At 42.7% G+C, this 15479-nt stretch overlaps 1 protein-coding gene across 1 annotated transcript in view; it reads right to left on the reverse strand.

Moving 5' to 3' along the window:
• Positions 1 to 5919: 5919 nt before the first annotated feature.
• The window catches only part of PRCP (prolylcarboxypeptidase), a 44788-nt gene continuing 35228 nt past the window's right edge, over positions 5920 to 15479 (reverse strand). The window contains exons 6-9 of the mRNA XM_087721016.1: positions 14627 to 14799; positions 9554 to 9718; positions 7809 to 7996; positions 5920 to 7542 (exon numbers count right to left, since the gene is read on the reverse strand). Of these exons, the coding sequence (XP_087577142.1) occupies positions 7326 to 7542; positions 7809 to 7996; positions 9554 to 9718; positions 14627 to 14799 (743 nt within the window). The 3' untranslated portion in view covers positions 5920 to 7325. The remainder of the gene's footprint in view (positions 7543 to 7808; positions 7997 to 9553; positions 9719 to 14626; positions 14800 to 15479) is intronic.

Here is a 15479-nt window from a genome sequence, read left to right on the forward strand (position 1 = left end):
TTAAAAAACAAGTTCACATCATATTCTTATGCAGGCCAGTGCTGTGTGTGAGGTAATTTAAGGTGGTTCTGACAAGTGTCATCGGCATCTTCATATCCGGTCACATGGGCGGCAAGCCACTCCCATCTGGTCACATGGGCGGCAAGCCACTCCCACAAAGGAGGCCACACCCACAGAGTAGGTTCAAACAATTTTTGAAACCCACCACTGGTCTCAACGTCCTTTTTATAGTGTGGTGACCAAAACTGGGTGTAGTATTCTAGGTGTGGTTTTAGAGTGGTATTAGTACCTCCCTTGATCTTGATTGCATCCCTCTGTTAATGCAATTTAGGATTGCATTGGCTTTTTTGGCTGCCGCTGCACACTGCTGGCTCATATTTAGCTGGTTGTCCTCTAAGACTCCAAGATCAGTCTCACAGTGACTGCTATTAAGTAGGGGTGGGATTGAAAAATTTTATCAACTGGTTCTCTGCCCAGTTGCTGGGTGGGCATGGCCATGGGGCCGTGGCCTAGTCAGTTTCCTGCACCACAGCTGTGGAGTGTGTGTGTGTTTTCACCCGCCCCAGGCTCTGGAGGCTTTACTTGAGCCTCCGGGAGGGCGAAAATGGCCTCCCCTGGGTTCTGGAACCCCTCCGAAAGCCAGAAATAGATCTGTTTCTGGACTTCCGGTACTTCCGGTAGGCCCGTCTGCCCTCCCTAGGCTCCAGAGGCTTTTCTCGAGCCTCCGGGAGGGCAAAAACAGCCTTCCCCGGCTCCAGAGGCTCTTCGGAAGCTGGAAATGGACCCGTTTCCAGACTTCCAGGACTTCCGGTAGGCCTGTTTTTCGCCCTCCCCAGGTTCCGCGCAGGCCCTGTGCTTACCTGCCATGATGAACAGGCCGCGTGGAGATTCCTGGAACGGGAGGGGTGGCCGGGATCAGCCGGTCCTTGTAACTACCACTTTGGCGAACCAGATGAAAATTAACATCCGTTTCACCTGAATTGGTCCGAACCGGCTGAATCCCACACCTCCTATTAAGCCTGGTTTTACCCAGTCTATATGTGGTTGCAAAAGGGGATCCTGGGACACTGCAAACCGTCATAAATAGGAATCAGCTGCCAAGGCGCCGAATGTAAATCCCGTGACCTTAGGGAAGCTGCAACGGTCGTAAGTGTGAAAAATGGTGCTAAGTCACTTTGTTCAGTGCCGATACTTCGGCACAAGTAACTTCAAAGTTACTTGTAACTTCAAACGGTCACTAAACTGTTGTAAGTCAAGGAGGGCCTGTATTTGTTTATTTGCTATGCCACCTTGGTATGGAAACTAATCAAGGAGGGAAGCAACCTGGAATTGAGGAGAAACTTCCTAATAGTGAGGACAATTAACCAGTGGAACAGCTTGCCACCGGAAGTTGTGGGTGCTCCAACACTGGAGGTTTTAAAGAAGAGACTTGTCTGAAATGGTATAGGGGGTTGGATTAGATGACCTCCAAGCTCCCTTCCAGGTGTATTCTGACTGATTGAAGACAGAAGCACTGAAGCGGTATAGAAGTCTATTGCTATTTTTGTCTCAACTATCCTGAATGCTTTTTTTTTCCCCCAAAAGGAAACTGGACTTAATTTTAACTTGGAAAAATGCTTCACTTCTCATCCCAGAAGCTTCTTCAGTTGTTCAACGACAGGTAGTCCTCGACTTATGACCACAATCCAGCCCAAAATGTCTGTGTGCTAAGCAAGACATTTGTTAAAATGGGGTTCTGCCCCATTTTACGACCTTTCTCGCCCTCACTGTTAAGCGGATCACTGCAGTTGTTAAGTTAGCGCCAGGGTTGTTAAGTGAATCTGGCTTCCCCATCAATTCGGCTTAACAGGAGTGCGCAAAAGGTGATCACGTGACCCCCCGAGACTCTCGACCGTCATAAATACGAGTCAGCCACCCAGCACCCGGATTTTGATCACGTGTCCAAACGAGATGCTGCAACTTACGGCCACCGTAAGTGTGGAAAAACAGTGCCTTTTTTCATGGCCGTTTGTAATCCGGTCACTAAGCGGACCGTTGTAAGTCGAGGATACTCCCTGCATATGGATTTGTGGGCTTTTTTTAAAAAAAAGATTTCAACCCCGCCTCGAGTTCTGTGGAGATTTTTTCTTTTTATTTGAAAGGAGCATCTTTCAAATCCCCTCCAGCGACGGCCTTCCTCCCAAGACGAAGCGTTTAAAAGAAGGGAGCAACTGTTGTGCAGCCATATTAAGAGAAAAGATTTAAGCCGATACATTCAGCTATTCTAACAGATTTCTCTCTAAGCCTTCCATCCATGCCCTGCTCCTCACATTCAGTCCGATAATCACATTACTTTTGTCATTAAAAGGTCTCCTTCCTCTTTATGGAAAGGCCTCAACTCTCCCTGGGGTTCCACAGATTAGGAAGAACAAGGCCAACGGAAGTAATTTGGTGCCCCTTTTTCAAGCCCTCCGAAACTCTGAAGATTGTGCTTTTTTTTTAAACAACAGAACCAAATATATGTGTGTGTGTGTGTGTACATATATATATATATTGCATTTGTGCTGATAAATAAAGGGAGACTAGTATAGATCTATTTCAAGCTATTTAGCTCTCATCAGCTAGCCATTCCCTTACTGGGATTCGAACCTGTGCTGTATTAACATATTAGGCAGTTGTGTTAGCCACTAAGCCACAAGCTCTCCTCCTTTATCATTCATATCTATATCTATATCTATCTATCTATCTATCTATCATCTATCTATCTATCTATCTATCTATCTATCTATCTATCTATCTATCTCTATCTCTCTATCTAATCTATCTAATCTCTCTATCTTATCTATCTTATCTATCTATCTATCTATCAAGCTATCAATCTATCTATCATCATCTATCATCTATCTATCTATCTATCTATCTATCTATCTATCATCTATCTATCTATCATCCATCATCTATCTATCTATCTATCTATCTATCTATCTATCTATCTATCTATCTATCTATCTATCTATCTATCTATCTATCTATCTATCTATCTATCTATCTATCTTCCCCCTTCAAGTGAAAAATTGCAGACCCATCTGGAATAACTCTTTGTTTACGGTGTGGTCAATCATGAAAAAACTTGTGAGTTAAAAAAAATTCAACGGAAGTCGGGATGTTTTCTTAAATACAATACTGCCCCCTTAAGTCCATGTTATTTTTTTGTTTGAATGTATGATGTACAAGGACAATAATGAACATAAGCATACTCGATGGATGATTGGTGGGATTATACATAATTGAAAATAGTGATATATAAACAGTTGGTAAATTCTTTTATACTGTAAAAATATTCCGAATGGGATAAGTGATTATATAAAGGTATATTGTTATTAAACAGACAATCAAGAATGTTAAGGGAATTAGGTTTATTGAAAAGAATGAACTAGACTATTATTTTAAAAAATAAATTCATGTTCAAATCTGGGTAGAATGTAGTCCACCAGAGGACTAGGTGGCTGCCAGTTTGGCCCGGATTGGCCGAACCAGTTGTAGCGCGGTGGGAGGCTCCTGTCCATTCGCCCGGACGCTTCTGCGCATGCGAGCGAGCGTGTGTGGGAGTGAGCCCGAACCGGTATTAACAAAATTGGCAACCCATCACTGTACCCACCATGTGCACGGTACATGGCGCAGAGTTTTCAAAAATACTGCTTTGCTTGTAACTCGTGTGGGATGAAAAAACAGAGGGGACAACTGTGTCATCCAACTTCTATCTGGGATCCAGGGGAAGGGGGGATCCAAAAAGTCAAGACCAATGAAAGCCCCTCTCTCCTTTTTAAAGTGCTCTCCAGGTACTTTAAAAGTATTTCTGTATCGCTTCTTCTGATCCCCAATCATCTTTTTTCTCGTTCGCAGTTACTTTTTGCAGGACATATTTTCCAGGCACCTTGCTCAGTTGCTCTGCCTGGTTTGTTTAATTAACAAGCATTGCCAAATGGATATGTTGGTTTTCTACTTTTATTAACAGCAGTATTTTATTTCATCACAATCTCATTTTATCCTTGTACAAATTGCATTTCGTTTTCTCAAGAAGAAATAACCAAAATAAAGATCTCTCTCTCATACTCTCTCCATCCATCCTTTCATGCAATATCCTTGGATGAGTACAGCCTTTATAGGAAAAATAAGCAAAAATGTTGAGAAGCAGAAATGACACAAATTTGTGTCACCGTTGACACCAGTCACTTCTGGATTTTGTTCTTGGTTAAAGGTGCTTCAAACCTTTGGCCAAAATTCTAAGTGGCAAAACTTCACAACCTATCAGTCTATCTCAAAAGCCAACAAAGTTTTATTGGAGATTTAACAGAAAGGTTGCTTGGATTATTTCTTACGTCCTTGTCCCCTTTTTATTTCCTTCTCAAAATGATTCAAAGCACCTGAAGGCTTTAATAAAGAGACTTTCTTTTTACAATAAACAGTAACCCAGTTGGAAGGGACCTCGGAGGTCATCTAGTCCAACCCCCTGCTCACGCAGGAGACCTGTTAGGGATTCGAACTGCCGACCTTTCTGATTGACAAGCTCAGTGTCTTAGCTACTGAGCTTAAGAAGGCATATTTACCATGATGAGCCTCAATTTGAAAACTATAAAGCCTTTCTTTTGCTGTTGCACCTTCCTTCCATATACAGGCAGTCCTCAACTTAACAAAAATTCATTCAGCGACCGTTCAAAGTTGCAACGGCACTGACAAAAGCGACTTATGGCCGTTTTTCACACTTACGACCACTGCAGCATCCCCGTGGCCTTGTGATCAAGACGTTTGGCAGCTGGTTCATATTTATGACAGTTGTAGCGCCCCCAAGGTCAGGTGCTCAACCTTCTGACGAGCAAAATCCATAGAGAAGTCAGTTTCACTTAACAACCAAGTGACTAATTTAACAACTGCAGTGAATCACTTGACAACGGCGGAAAGACAGGTGGGAAAAGTGGGATAAAGTTCACTTAGCAAATGTTTTGCTTAGCCACGATAAATTTTGGGCTACGTTATGGTCGTAAGTTGAGGACCACCTGTAGTAATTTCAACCATCACTGGTGTTAAGACTGGTCAGAACCAGAATGGCTTAATTTGCAAGGGATTATTTACACACTCCCTTATCTTCTAGATTAGCAATTACTAGCATGGTAGCTCAGCACTAGTAGCCACATTGCTTAGCATCATACTTGTAAAAGTCTGTAAAAGCAATTCTCACACATATCCAGGTCATTTGCATCCTTTTAGAGGATTGTTGAGGCCACTTGGAGGTTTCTCTGTGTCGTCAGGGTCACCTGAGTGGTGCAAATGGTTCCTGCAGTCTGCAATTTTTTCCTCTGGAAATCCATTCCTATTCCCACACCATTCCAAGGGTCTTCACCCCAAATTGTATAGTCAGAAATCTGTAGTATGATTCTCAGTCATATCCAGGTCTTGGTTGGCCCAAAGGTGCTTTTTTCAGGAGGCAACTGGACTTTCTTGTTTTTTCTTTTGAAGACGTTCCCCTTCTCATCCAGGAAGCTTCTTCCACTCTGACTGGATGGTGGGGAATGGAAGGATTTATATTCCTTCCAGACAGCTGGTTATTTGCATCCTTTTAGAGGATCATTGAAGCACTTGGAGGTTTATCTGTGTCCTAAATGGCAGGCTAAATTAGCACTATTCAGATGAAAATCCAAGTGGCCTCAATGCCTCTCTAAAAAGGATGCAAAGGACCAGCTGTCTGCAAGGAGAATCAATCCTTTCCCCACCATCCAGTCAGAGCTGAAGAAGCTTCCTGGATGAGAAGCAAAACATCTTCAAAGAAAAAACAAGAAAGTCCAGTTGCCTCCTGAAAAAGTACGAAACAACACGCAAAGACACACAAGTCTTCTGCTCTAATAGTGTTTCCTGGTGACTGGATTTCAAAGTAAACAGCCAAGATCAAGAGTAGGATTTATTCAAGTAGAACGCCTTCCAGCCAACGACAAAGCGTCTCAAGTATTTTGAGTACAAAGGTTCTTCTGCAAATTTCTCTATTCTCTCTTTAAAGTCGCCTCCTAAGTTTCCAGCTGGCCTGCTAGCTGTTCGTCCCCTGAATTCCTTAAATTAAGACAATACAGGTAGTCCTCGACTTACAACAGGTCGTGAAGTGACCGTTCAGAGTTACAACGGCCAGGGGGGAAATGACCTATGACCGTTTTTTACCCTTATGATGGTTGCAGCATCCCCACGGGATTAAAATCCAGATGCTTGGCAACCGACTCACATTTATGACGGTCGCAGGGTCACGTGATCCGCTTTCACAACCTTCCGACGAGCAAAGTCAATACGGGAAGCAAAGATGCACTTCACAACTGTGTTATCCGTTTCACAAGTGCAGTGATTCACTTAAGAAATCATCTTCTTTTAACGACCCCATAATCGCTTGGGGGGGGGCAGAGTCTGGACAGCTGAATGGAGCTTTGTGTTTACTGGCCCGATGCCCTTCCTATTGCCAATGAGGAGTTATATTTTGCAGATATAATCTTGACGTGCCCAGAGAGAGAGAAATATCTGCCTCTACCTAGGATCGAACTCACAGCCTCCTGATTGTGAGGCGAGAGCTCCACCTCTAGGGCCACCGCACCTCTCTAGGATTCACTTAAGAAATGTGGCAGGAAAAGTCAGAAAAAAAGGGGCAAAACTCGCTCAACAAATTTCTCACTGTGCCACATAAATTTGGTGTTCTATGGTGGTTTTCGTAAGTCGAGCATTACCTGTAGGAAGTCCAGCTCCCCATAGAAAGACAGCTAAGTAAGTGGGACAAGCAAAGGCAAAGGAGATTAGAAGTCTTCTCCTTCCCCAGTTGTGGGTCCTACAGCTCAATGAAGAACAGACAGAAATTGTCTTGGCTTCCTATAATGAGAGAGATGGATGGGACACCACCAGGGGTGGGTTTCCGCTAATGTTACTGCCGGTTTGGTGCTCACGTAATGCGCACAATTGCCTGTAAATAGGTCTGTGCATGCGCAGAACATTAAAAATGTCAATAAAACATGCCGCGGTGACTGGGGAACCGGTTCCCCGGAGCATCACGAGTCTGTCGTCCCTACTGATTCAGCGACCTAGTCGCAATTTCAACTACCGGTTCACCCGAACCGGTGCGAACCGGTAGCAACCCACCTCCAGACGTCACTAACCAAAGCTAGGCCGTGTCAGTTCCAGCTCGTCTCAAACGGACCTCTTGATTGAGAATTAAAAGAAGCTAAAGAAAGCTCAGCAAGATGAAGATGAAGAAGAGACAATCCAGAAAGAAGACGATCACCAAAGGCTAACCATTGCTGCACAAAGCCCCCACTATTATCCAGTTACTTTGGGCATTTTTTAACCCTCCTGTGCTTCTGTATCCACAACTTCATGTAGTGGACTTCCAAGAGGCGAGCCTGCAGAACAGAGATGGGGTCATAAGGGTTGTTGGCACGCAGATCGAGATGATGAGCTCCTTCCGGGATCATGATGGCCACGAGAGTGTCCGTGATGTTCTTTGTCACGCCACCGCCGGTCCAAGGATCGAGCCCTCCGTTGCTGGCAGAGAATGGAGAAGACAGGTGTTAGAACAATAGTGGCACAGTGGTTAAAATGCAGTATTGCAGGCTGATTCTGCCCACTGCCAGGAGTTCGATCCTGACCAGATGAAGGTTAACTCAGCCTTCCAATCCTTCTGAGGTCGGTAAAATGAGGTCCCGTATTGTTGGGGTCAATTGGTTGACTCTGTAAACCACTTAGAGAGGGCTGTAAAGTATATACGTCTAAATGCTACTTGCTACTGGTTATGTACAATACAAACTCACCTGAAAATGATGTTACTGTGCGCACTTATGTTTTTCCCACCGTAAGTGGTGGTAATCCAGGAAGGGCGGGGTCGTACCCCCCAGGTTTTGAAACATTCCTCCGAGTAAGCATGGAAGTCCCATTTCTGTGGCTCAAACATATCGTTGACACCGTCTGAACACATGGGCATTACCATCTCGGTGCAAGCCTTGGAGAAGAGAAGGGAAACAGGAGAGCTTAATTTCATAAGATCCCGGCTTGGAATAGGTCTGTCAGAGAGACAGACGTTAATATGTGAATCCCTAAAAATGGGAACTCTTAAAAGATTTATGAATTACTAGCTGATAAACCGGCCTTTCCCTGGGTATTTATTTATAGAGGGAAAATGTCCGGACCGAACATAATTTCTAGCGTTGGATTTTCCCCATTACCAGAGGGAGCCCCCTTGTGGAGTACGGTGAAGCTGTTACCATGGCAACTCCACTGTGCTGTACAGTAGAAGCCATTTTACGGCAGTACAGAAGAAGCCATTTTAAGGCACAACAGGCTGTATCTTAACAGAACACCCCCCCCTCCCTGTAAGTCATCTGTGTACCACGTGTGGTTGAAATTGCTCGAGGTGTTCCAGAGTTCTCTTGGAACACACACACACACACACACACACACACACACACACACACACACACACTTTTATATATAGATATATTATTAAATTTCTAGGCTGCCACCTGACTAATAGAGCGACCATGGATAGATTTCTAATACAGGTAGTCCTCCACTTAGAACGGTTCATTTAAGAACTGTTCAAAGTTATGATGTTACTTGAAAAAAAAGGGACTTATGCCCATTTTCACACTTACAAACCACTGCAGCATTCACACGGTCGCATGATCCAAATTCAGATGCTTGTCCACTGGTACATATTTATGATGGTTGCAGTGTCCCGTGTGTGTGTGGTGTGTGTGTGTGTGTGTGTGTGTGTGTGTGTGTGTGTGTGTGTGATGTGATGTGACACCCCACTCCTTTTTGAAGACATTCTGATCCAGGAAAAGTCAATGAGGAAATCAGATTCACTTCACCACCATGTGACTGACTTATCAACCGCAGTGATTCACTCCACAACTGGGCCAGGAAAAGTAGCAAAATGGAGCAAAACTCACTTGACAAATATTTCCCTCAACGACAGTGATTTTTGGCCTCAACTGCGGATGTAAGTTGAGGACTACCTGTATTATTATCTCTATATATGAGTGTGTGTGTGTGTGTGTGTGTCTGTGTGTGTGTGTGTCTGTGTGTGTTGGAACGCCTTGAGCAATTTCAGCCAAACTTGGTACACAGATGACTTTCTGGAAAAAAAATACTGTGGGGGTAACACACCCCTAACACTCCTTGGGGTGTGTGCTCTGTTAAGATACAGCCTGTCGTTACATAAAATGGCCTCTACTGTACAGCGCAGTGGAGTTGCCACGGTAACGGCTTCACGGTACTCCACAAGGGGGCTCCCTCTGGTAAGGGAGAAAAATCCAACATTAGAAATTACATTTGATCCGGACATCTTCCCCCTATAAATAGGTAAATACCCAGGCAACGCCGGATAGTAAGTGAATAAAAAGTTTTAAAAGTGCCAAAAAAGATAAGAACAAAAAGTTACAAATCGAAAAATGACTATGGCTTTCACATTGGGAAAAGGGGTGCCTTACATCGTGGTGGCTATTCACCCACCCCTTCCCAAAATTGCCACGTTGATTACGGGGTGCACACCCACCTGGTAAGACCAGCCTTGGAGGCCCAGGCTTTTCGTAGCAGTCTGAGTTAAGTTCAAACAGGATGCGTGCCCCGTGTAATTGTAGTAGATGTTTACAGCCTGGAAAACATTCTGCAGCAACAACTTGTCCGGCAGTTTAGGTTTTTTCAGGTATTTGCAGATAACCTAGAGAGGGTTGGGGGGGGGGGAAATAGAGAAGAATTGAGTCTCCCCCAAATAGCAGAGAATTAAAAAATCCATTCCTGCACAGAGAAGCTTATTTTTGGCACATCTGCAAAACACAAGCAATTGCTGGACACACAACCGCAAATGAACCCTGAATTTCTGTTGTCAGGCGGGTTTTGCCTCATTTTTACGACCTTTCTTGCCTGCGTTGTTAAGAGAATCGTTGCAGCTGGTAAGTTAGTCAGGCGGTTGTTAAGTGAATCTGGCTTTCTCCCTTGACTTGTGACCTCAGAAGGTCTCCGAAGGGGATCCCATGTGGTTGGGACACGGCAACGGTCATAAATATGAACCACTTGCCAAGCCTCTGAATTTGGATCACGTGACCATGGGGATGCTGCGAAGGTCATAACTGTGAAAAATGGTCGTAAGTCACTTTTTTTTTCAGGGCCGGCATAATTTTGAGTGGTCCCTAAGCGAACTGTTATAAGTTGAGGACTACCTGTTCAGGCTACAAAGGCCCATTAGATCCCACAGATTAGGCCTCCTCCGGATTCCATCTACTGGCCAATGTCACCTGGCTACTACCCGGAGGAGGGCCTTCTCTGTGGTTGCTCCGGCCCTTTGGAACGAACTCCCTGCGGAGATTCGGACCCTCACCTCCCACCAGGCTTTCCGTAAAGCCGTTAAAACCTGGCTGTGCCGGCAGGCCTGGGGTTGACGAGTTCCCTTCCCCCTCTCGAATCGTGTGACTGTTGATTGTCTTTTTAAATTCTCTTTGTATTGAGTTTGTTGTATTACCTTCTTGTTTTATCCCCCCCCCCTCCCTTGGGTTTGTTAGCCACCCTGAGTCCCTCAGGGAATAGGGCAGCATATAAATGCAATAAACCTTAAACCTTACACAGCTATACAAGAATTCCTTGTTTTACAACTATTTGTTTAGTGATTGTTCAAAGTTACCCTAGCATTGAAAAAGTGACTTATGACTGTTTTTCACACTTATGATCCCCTGGTCACGTGATTAAAATTCAGACACTTGGCAACTTGTTCCTATTTATGATGGATGCAGTGTGTGTGTGTGTGTGTGTGTGTGTGTGTGTGTGTGTGTGTGAGAGAGAGAGAGAGAGAGAGAGAGAGAGAGAGAGAGAGAGAGAGAGAGACGTGATCCCCTTTTGCAAGTAAAGTCCACAGGGAATCCAGGTTCACTTAACAATTACGTTACTAATTTAACAACTGCAACGATTCACTTTGCGACTGTGGCAAAAAAGATGGAAAAATGGGGCAAAACATACCTACCCAGTGGTGTTCTATCCGGTTTATCCGGTTCGGACGAATTGGAAGCGGCGGCAGGAGGCTGTGCCCACCTGCGCGGACGTCATCACGTCCCGTTTTTTTACCCTCTGCGCATGCGCAGAAGGTCCTGCGAGTGTGTTCACATTTGTGAACCGGTAGCGAAGGTAAGTGAATACCACCCCTGCACTTAACCGATGTCTCACTTAGCAACAGAAAGGTTGGTCTCAATATTAGTCGTAAGTCGAGGACTACCCGTCTTTCAATTCTGCAGGTAACCCAGTTGGATCGGAATCGCAGTGGGGGAAGGGTAGGCAGAAATCCAAATCACTTACTCAAATCTGGTTAAATTCAAATTAAATTCAAATTAAATTTCAAAAGTCAAATTGTCAGCAAGTCCTGGGTTGCCTTTAGTGTGTGTGTGTGTGTGTGTGTGTGTGTGTGTGTGTGTGTGTGTGTGTTCTCCAGCATAACTCTGGAATGCCTCCAGCAATTTCAACCAAACTTGGTACACAGATGACTTGCTCTCTGGAAACAAATACTGTGGGGGGGTAAGACACCCCTAACACTCCTGTGTGTGTGTGTGTGTGTGTGTGTGTGTGTGTGTACCAGCATAACTCTGGAACACCTGGCCAGCTGAAATGAAAAGGGATGAATTATATCTACGTATACTGTCAAATCACAGTACTTTTGACAGTGATAGTGTGCATTTTGGATTCAGGTGTGTGTTTCTGTGTGCCTGTGTCTCTCTGTGTGTTCCAGCATTACTTTGACTTGACAGTATACATATAATTCATTCCTTTTCCTGTCTAATACGGGGTTAGCAAAAATAAATACCCCGGGGCAACACATGGTTATCAGCTACTTCTTAATAAGATGATGCCTATCTTTTTCCACGTGTCCGAATCCTTTTTCTCAGCTGGAAGATCCAGGATTTTCCAAAACTTTTCTGGCCGTATGGGAGATAAAAGAGTTGCTTTAAGAGGCTGCAACTTTTATGGAGAGAGGGGGGAAAGAGAGGGGGGGAGGGGAGAGAGCGCCTCCCATTTCTCCAAGGGGAACTATTCCTCCCCCCCCTCCCCTTATGCCCCATGACCGAAGAGGATTAAACCGATGTATTCAAGCCAGCTGAATGAATCCACCTTTCTAGCTACTCAATAGCTCTTCCCGCAAAGTCTCAGAATAATCACATTAGTTTGGTCACTGAGAAAACCCATCCGAGTTTCTAAACAAAGAGGGCGGGGCACCAGGGGGGGGGGGAGAAGAGAAGTGACTGAAAAAAGCTTACGCCACCCAGGGGAAGCTGAATACGTTAATTTTTTTTTTCTTTTAAGGATTTGACCAAAGAAGTGGGGGGTGGGGGGAGGAAACCGTCTTGATTTTAGACTCCGGATGGACCGGAATATCTCGTGTGAAAAGTATCTCTCAGGCGAAGACCTGTCCCCCACCATTACGTAAATAAACAAACAAACAAATAAAATCTTGTGAAAAAATATATCTCAGGGAAAAAGCCCTGCCGCCACCATTCCAAAAATAAATAAATAATTAAAAAAAAATCTTGTGAAAAGTATCTCTCGGGGAAAGCCCCACCATTTCATAAATAAATAAATAAATAAATAAATAAATAAATAAATGAATGAATGAATGAATGAATGAATGAATGAATGAATGAATAAATAAATAAAAAATAAATAAATAAATAAATAAATAAAAAAAAAAATCTTGTGGAAAAATATCTCTCAGGGAAAAGCCCCGCCACCACCAATCCAAAAATAAATAAATAAATATATTTTTTTTGAAAAAAAATAAATCTTGTGAAAAGTATCTGTCAGCTCCACCATTTCACAAATAAATAAATAAATAAATAAATAAATAAATAAATAAATAAATAAATAAATAAATAAATAAATTAAAAATCTTGTGAAAAGTATCTGTCAGGGAAAGCCCCACCGCCATTTCATAAATAAATAAATAAATAAAAAAATAAAAAATAAATAAATAATAAAATAAAATAAAATAAAATAAAATCTTGTGGAAAAATATCTCTCAGGGAAAAGCCCCGCCACCACCATTCCAAAAATAAATAAATAAATATTTTTTTTGAAAAAAATAAATCTTGTGAAAAGCATCTGTTAGGGAAAGCCGCACCACCATTTAATAAATAAATAAATAAAATAAAATAAAATAAAATCTTGTGAAAAACACCTCTCAGGGAAAGCCCCGCCACCACCATTCCAAAAATAAATAAATAAATTTTTAAAAAATAAATCTTGTGAAAAGTATCTGTCAGGGAAAGTCCCGCCACCATTTCATAAATCAATAAGCAAACAAACAAATAAATAAAATCTTGTGAAAGGTATCTCTCACGGGAAGCCCCACTAACTATCATTTCAAAAAACAAACAAACCTCTTTATTAAAAAGGCTGCAAGCACCAAGGACACCTAGAAAGCTCAAATCATAATTGACAAATCTTGAGAAGCCAGGATTCAAGGGTTGCTTACAATAACAAAAATCCAAGAGCCTAAAAAACAGCATTTCTCAAGGTTAGCTATTTTAAGATGGGTGGACTTCAACTCCCAGAATTCCTCAGTCAGCAAGCTCAACCGGAGCAATGCCAGTTCCTTCCAGTCGCCCAAGGCATTTTTCATAAAATTAGATGTAGCTCTTGGTTTCCCCATCAGATAGGATCAATTCTTCAGCTACTTTGCCACGTGTTTTGTCTTGGTACATAATGCTCGAATGAAATTGTTTGCTGTCCCCGTGGAATCAAAATAACTTCAGAAACAAGTTTAGTTTAGTTTAGTTTAGTTTAGTTTAGTTTAGTTTAGTTTAGTTTAGTTTATTGGTTTTGTATGCCGCCCATTCCCAAAGGAGTGTTAAGCCCTCGAGACTTACAAACCATGATTCACTTTGTGACCGTTGTGACCCAGTGGTGCTATTCATCCGGTCTGCACCAGTTCGGGCAAACCGGTAGCGGCAGTGGCGGGAGCAGTGGCGGGTTCTTATCGGTTCGGACCAGTTTGGCGGGACCAGTAGTTGTATGGTGGAAAAGGCAGTGACTCAGGCCTGCCATGCTCCCGAACTGATCTGGCAATCTATTTTGCTGTCGCCGGCATGTTTCTGCGCATTCGCAGACCAGTTTCCAGTCAACTGCGCATGCGCAGCAATGTGTGGCGGGCGCGCGAGAGAAGTGAGGGGAAAACGCTCTCTCAGCAAGCCACTAGTAAACTGGTTAGGAACATACCACTGGTCATGAGTCTCCGCCCACTCGCCTGCACGTCATCACGTCCCATTTTGACGCTCTGCACATGCTCACATTTGCGAACCGATAGCGAAGGTATGTGAATACCACCCCTGTCACAACCGTTTAAAGTCACTAAACAAATGGTTATAACTCAAGGATTACAAGTAGCGGTTGGCCAGCTCTAAAAGAGATGCAGAAACTCAACAAGTGAGAACTTCAGGACTTCAAAAGCTAACAGAATATGGATAACTTTTATTCATGATGGAATCTGACCCCATTTTTCCCTCAGGAATTTAATTTTGGCATCTTCCGGAAAAGGCCAGTTGTGAGGTGGGTCATAGAAAAAAAACAAAACGGACACATTGGGTTCAGTTACCTTAACTGGCCAGGCAGGGAGAGGCTGTAAGAAGGCGGCTTCATACGGATAGTCTACCATGGCCACGTATATCCATGTGCTTCTCAGGGATTCTCTGAAGGTGATGAGGTCTGTTGTGGTCTTCAAGGGGCTGCACAAACGAAATGTGTGGGAAAGCCACTGTAAGCCTTTCTCTAAAGAGAAAAAAAAATCAAGAAATTACACTTCAACATCTCTCTCTCTATCATCTATCTATTAACCATATATCTCTCTCTATCATGTATCTCTCTATCATCTATCTATTAACCATATGATATATGTATGTGTATATATATATATATATATATATATATATATATATATATATATATATATAGTGTGTGTGTGTGTGTTTTTATTTGTGCTGATAAATAAATAAAGGAAGACTAGTATAGATCTATTTCAAGCTATTTAGCTCTCATCAGCTAGCCATATCCTTACTGGGATTCGAACCTGTGCTCTATTGCCTCCCAGGCAGGGAGTTAACCATTTGAGCTGCAGAGAACGACTCCTTTTATATGTATGTGTATATATGTATGTGTATGTGTATGTGTGTGTATATATATATATATATATATATATATATATATATATATATATATATATATATATATATATATATATATATATATATATATATATTCCATATCTATCTATCTATCTATCTATCTATCTATCTATCTATCTATCATCTATCTATGTATCTATCTATCATCTATCTATCTATCATCTATCTATTATTTATTTCTCTATCATCCACCTCTCTCTCTTTCTCCCATCTATCTATCTATTAACCATATCTCTCTCTATCATGTATCTCTCTATCATCTATCTA

This window comes from Thamnophis sirtalis, unplaced genomic scaffold (assembly GCF_051295495.1).
Source record: "Thamnophis sirtalis isolate CommonGarterSnake01/CBP01778 unplaced genomic scaffold, rThaSir2_p1.2 scaffold_8, whole genome shotgun sequence".
Taxonomy (NCBI): Eukaryota; Metazoa; Chordata; class Lepidosauria; order Squamata; family Natricidae; genus Thamnophis; species Thamnophis sirtalis.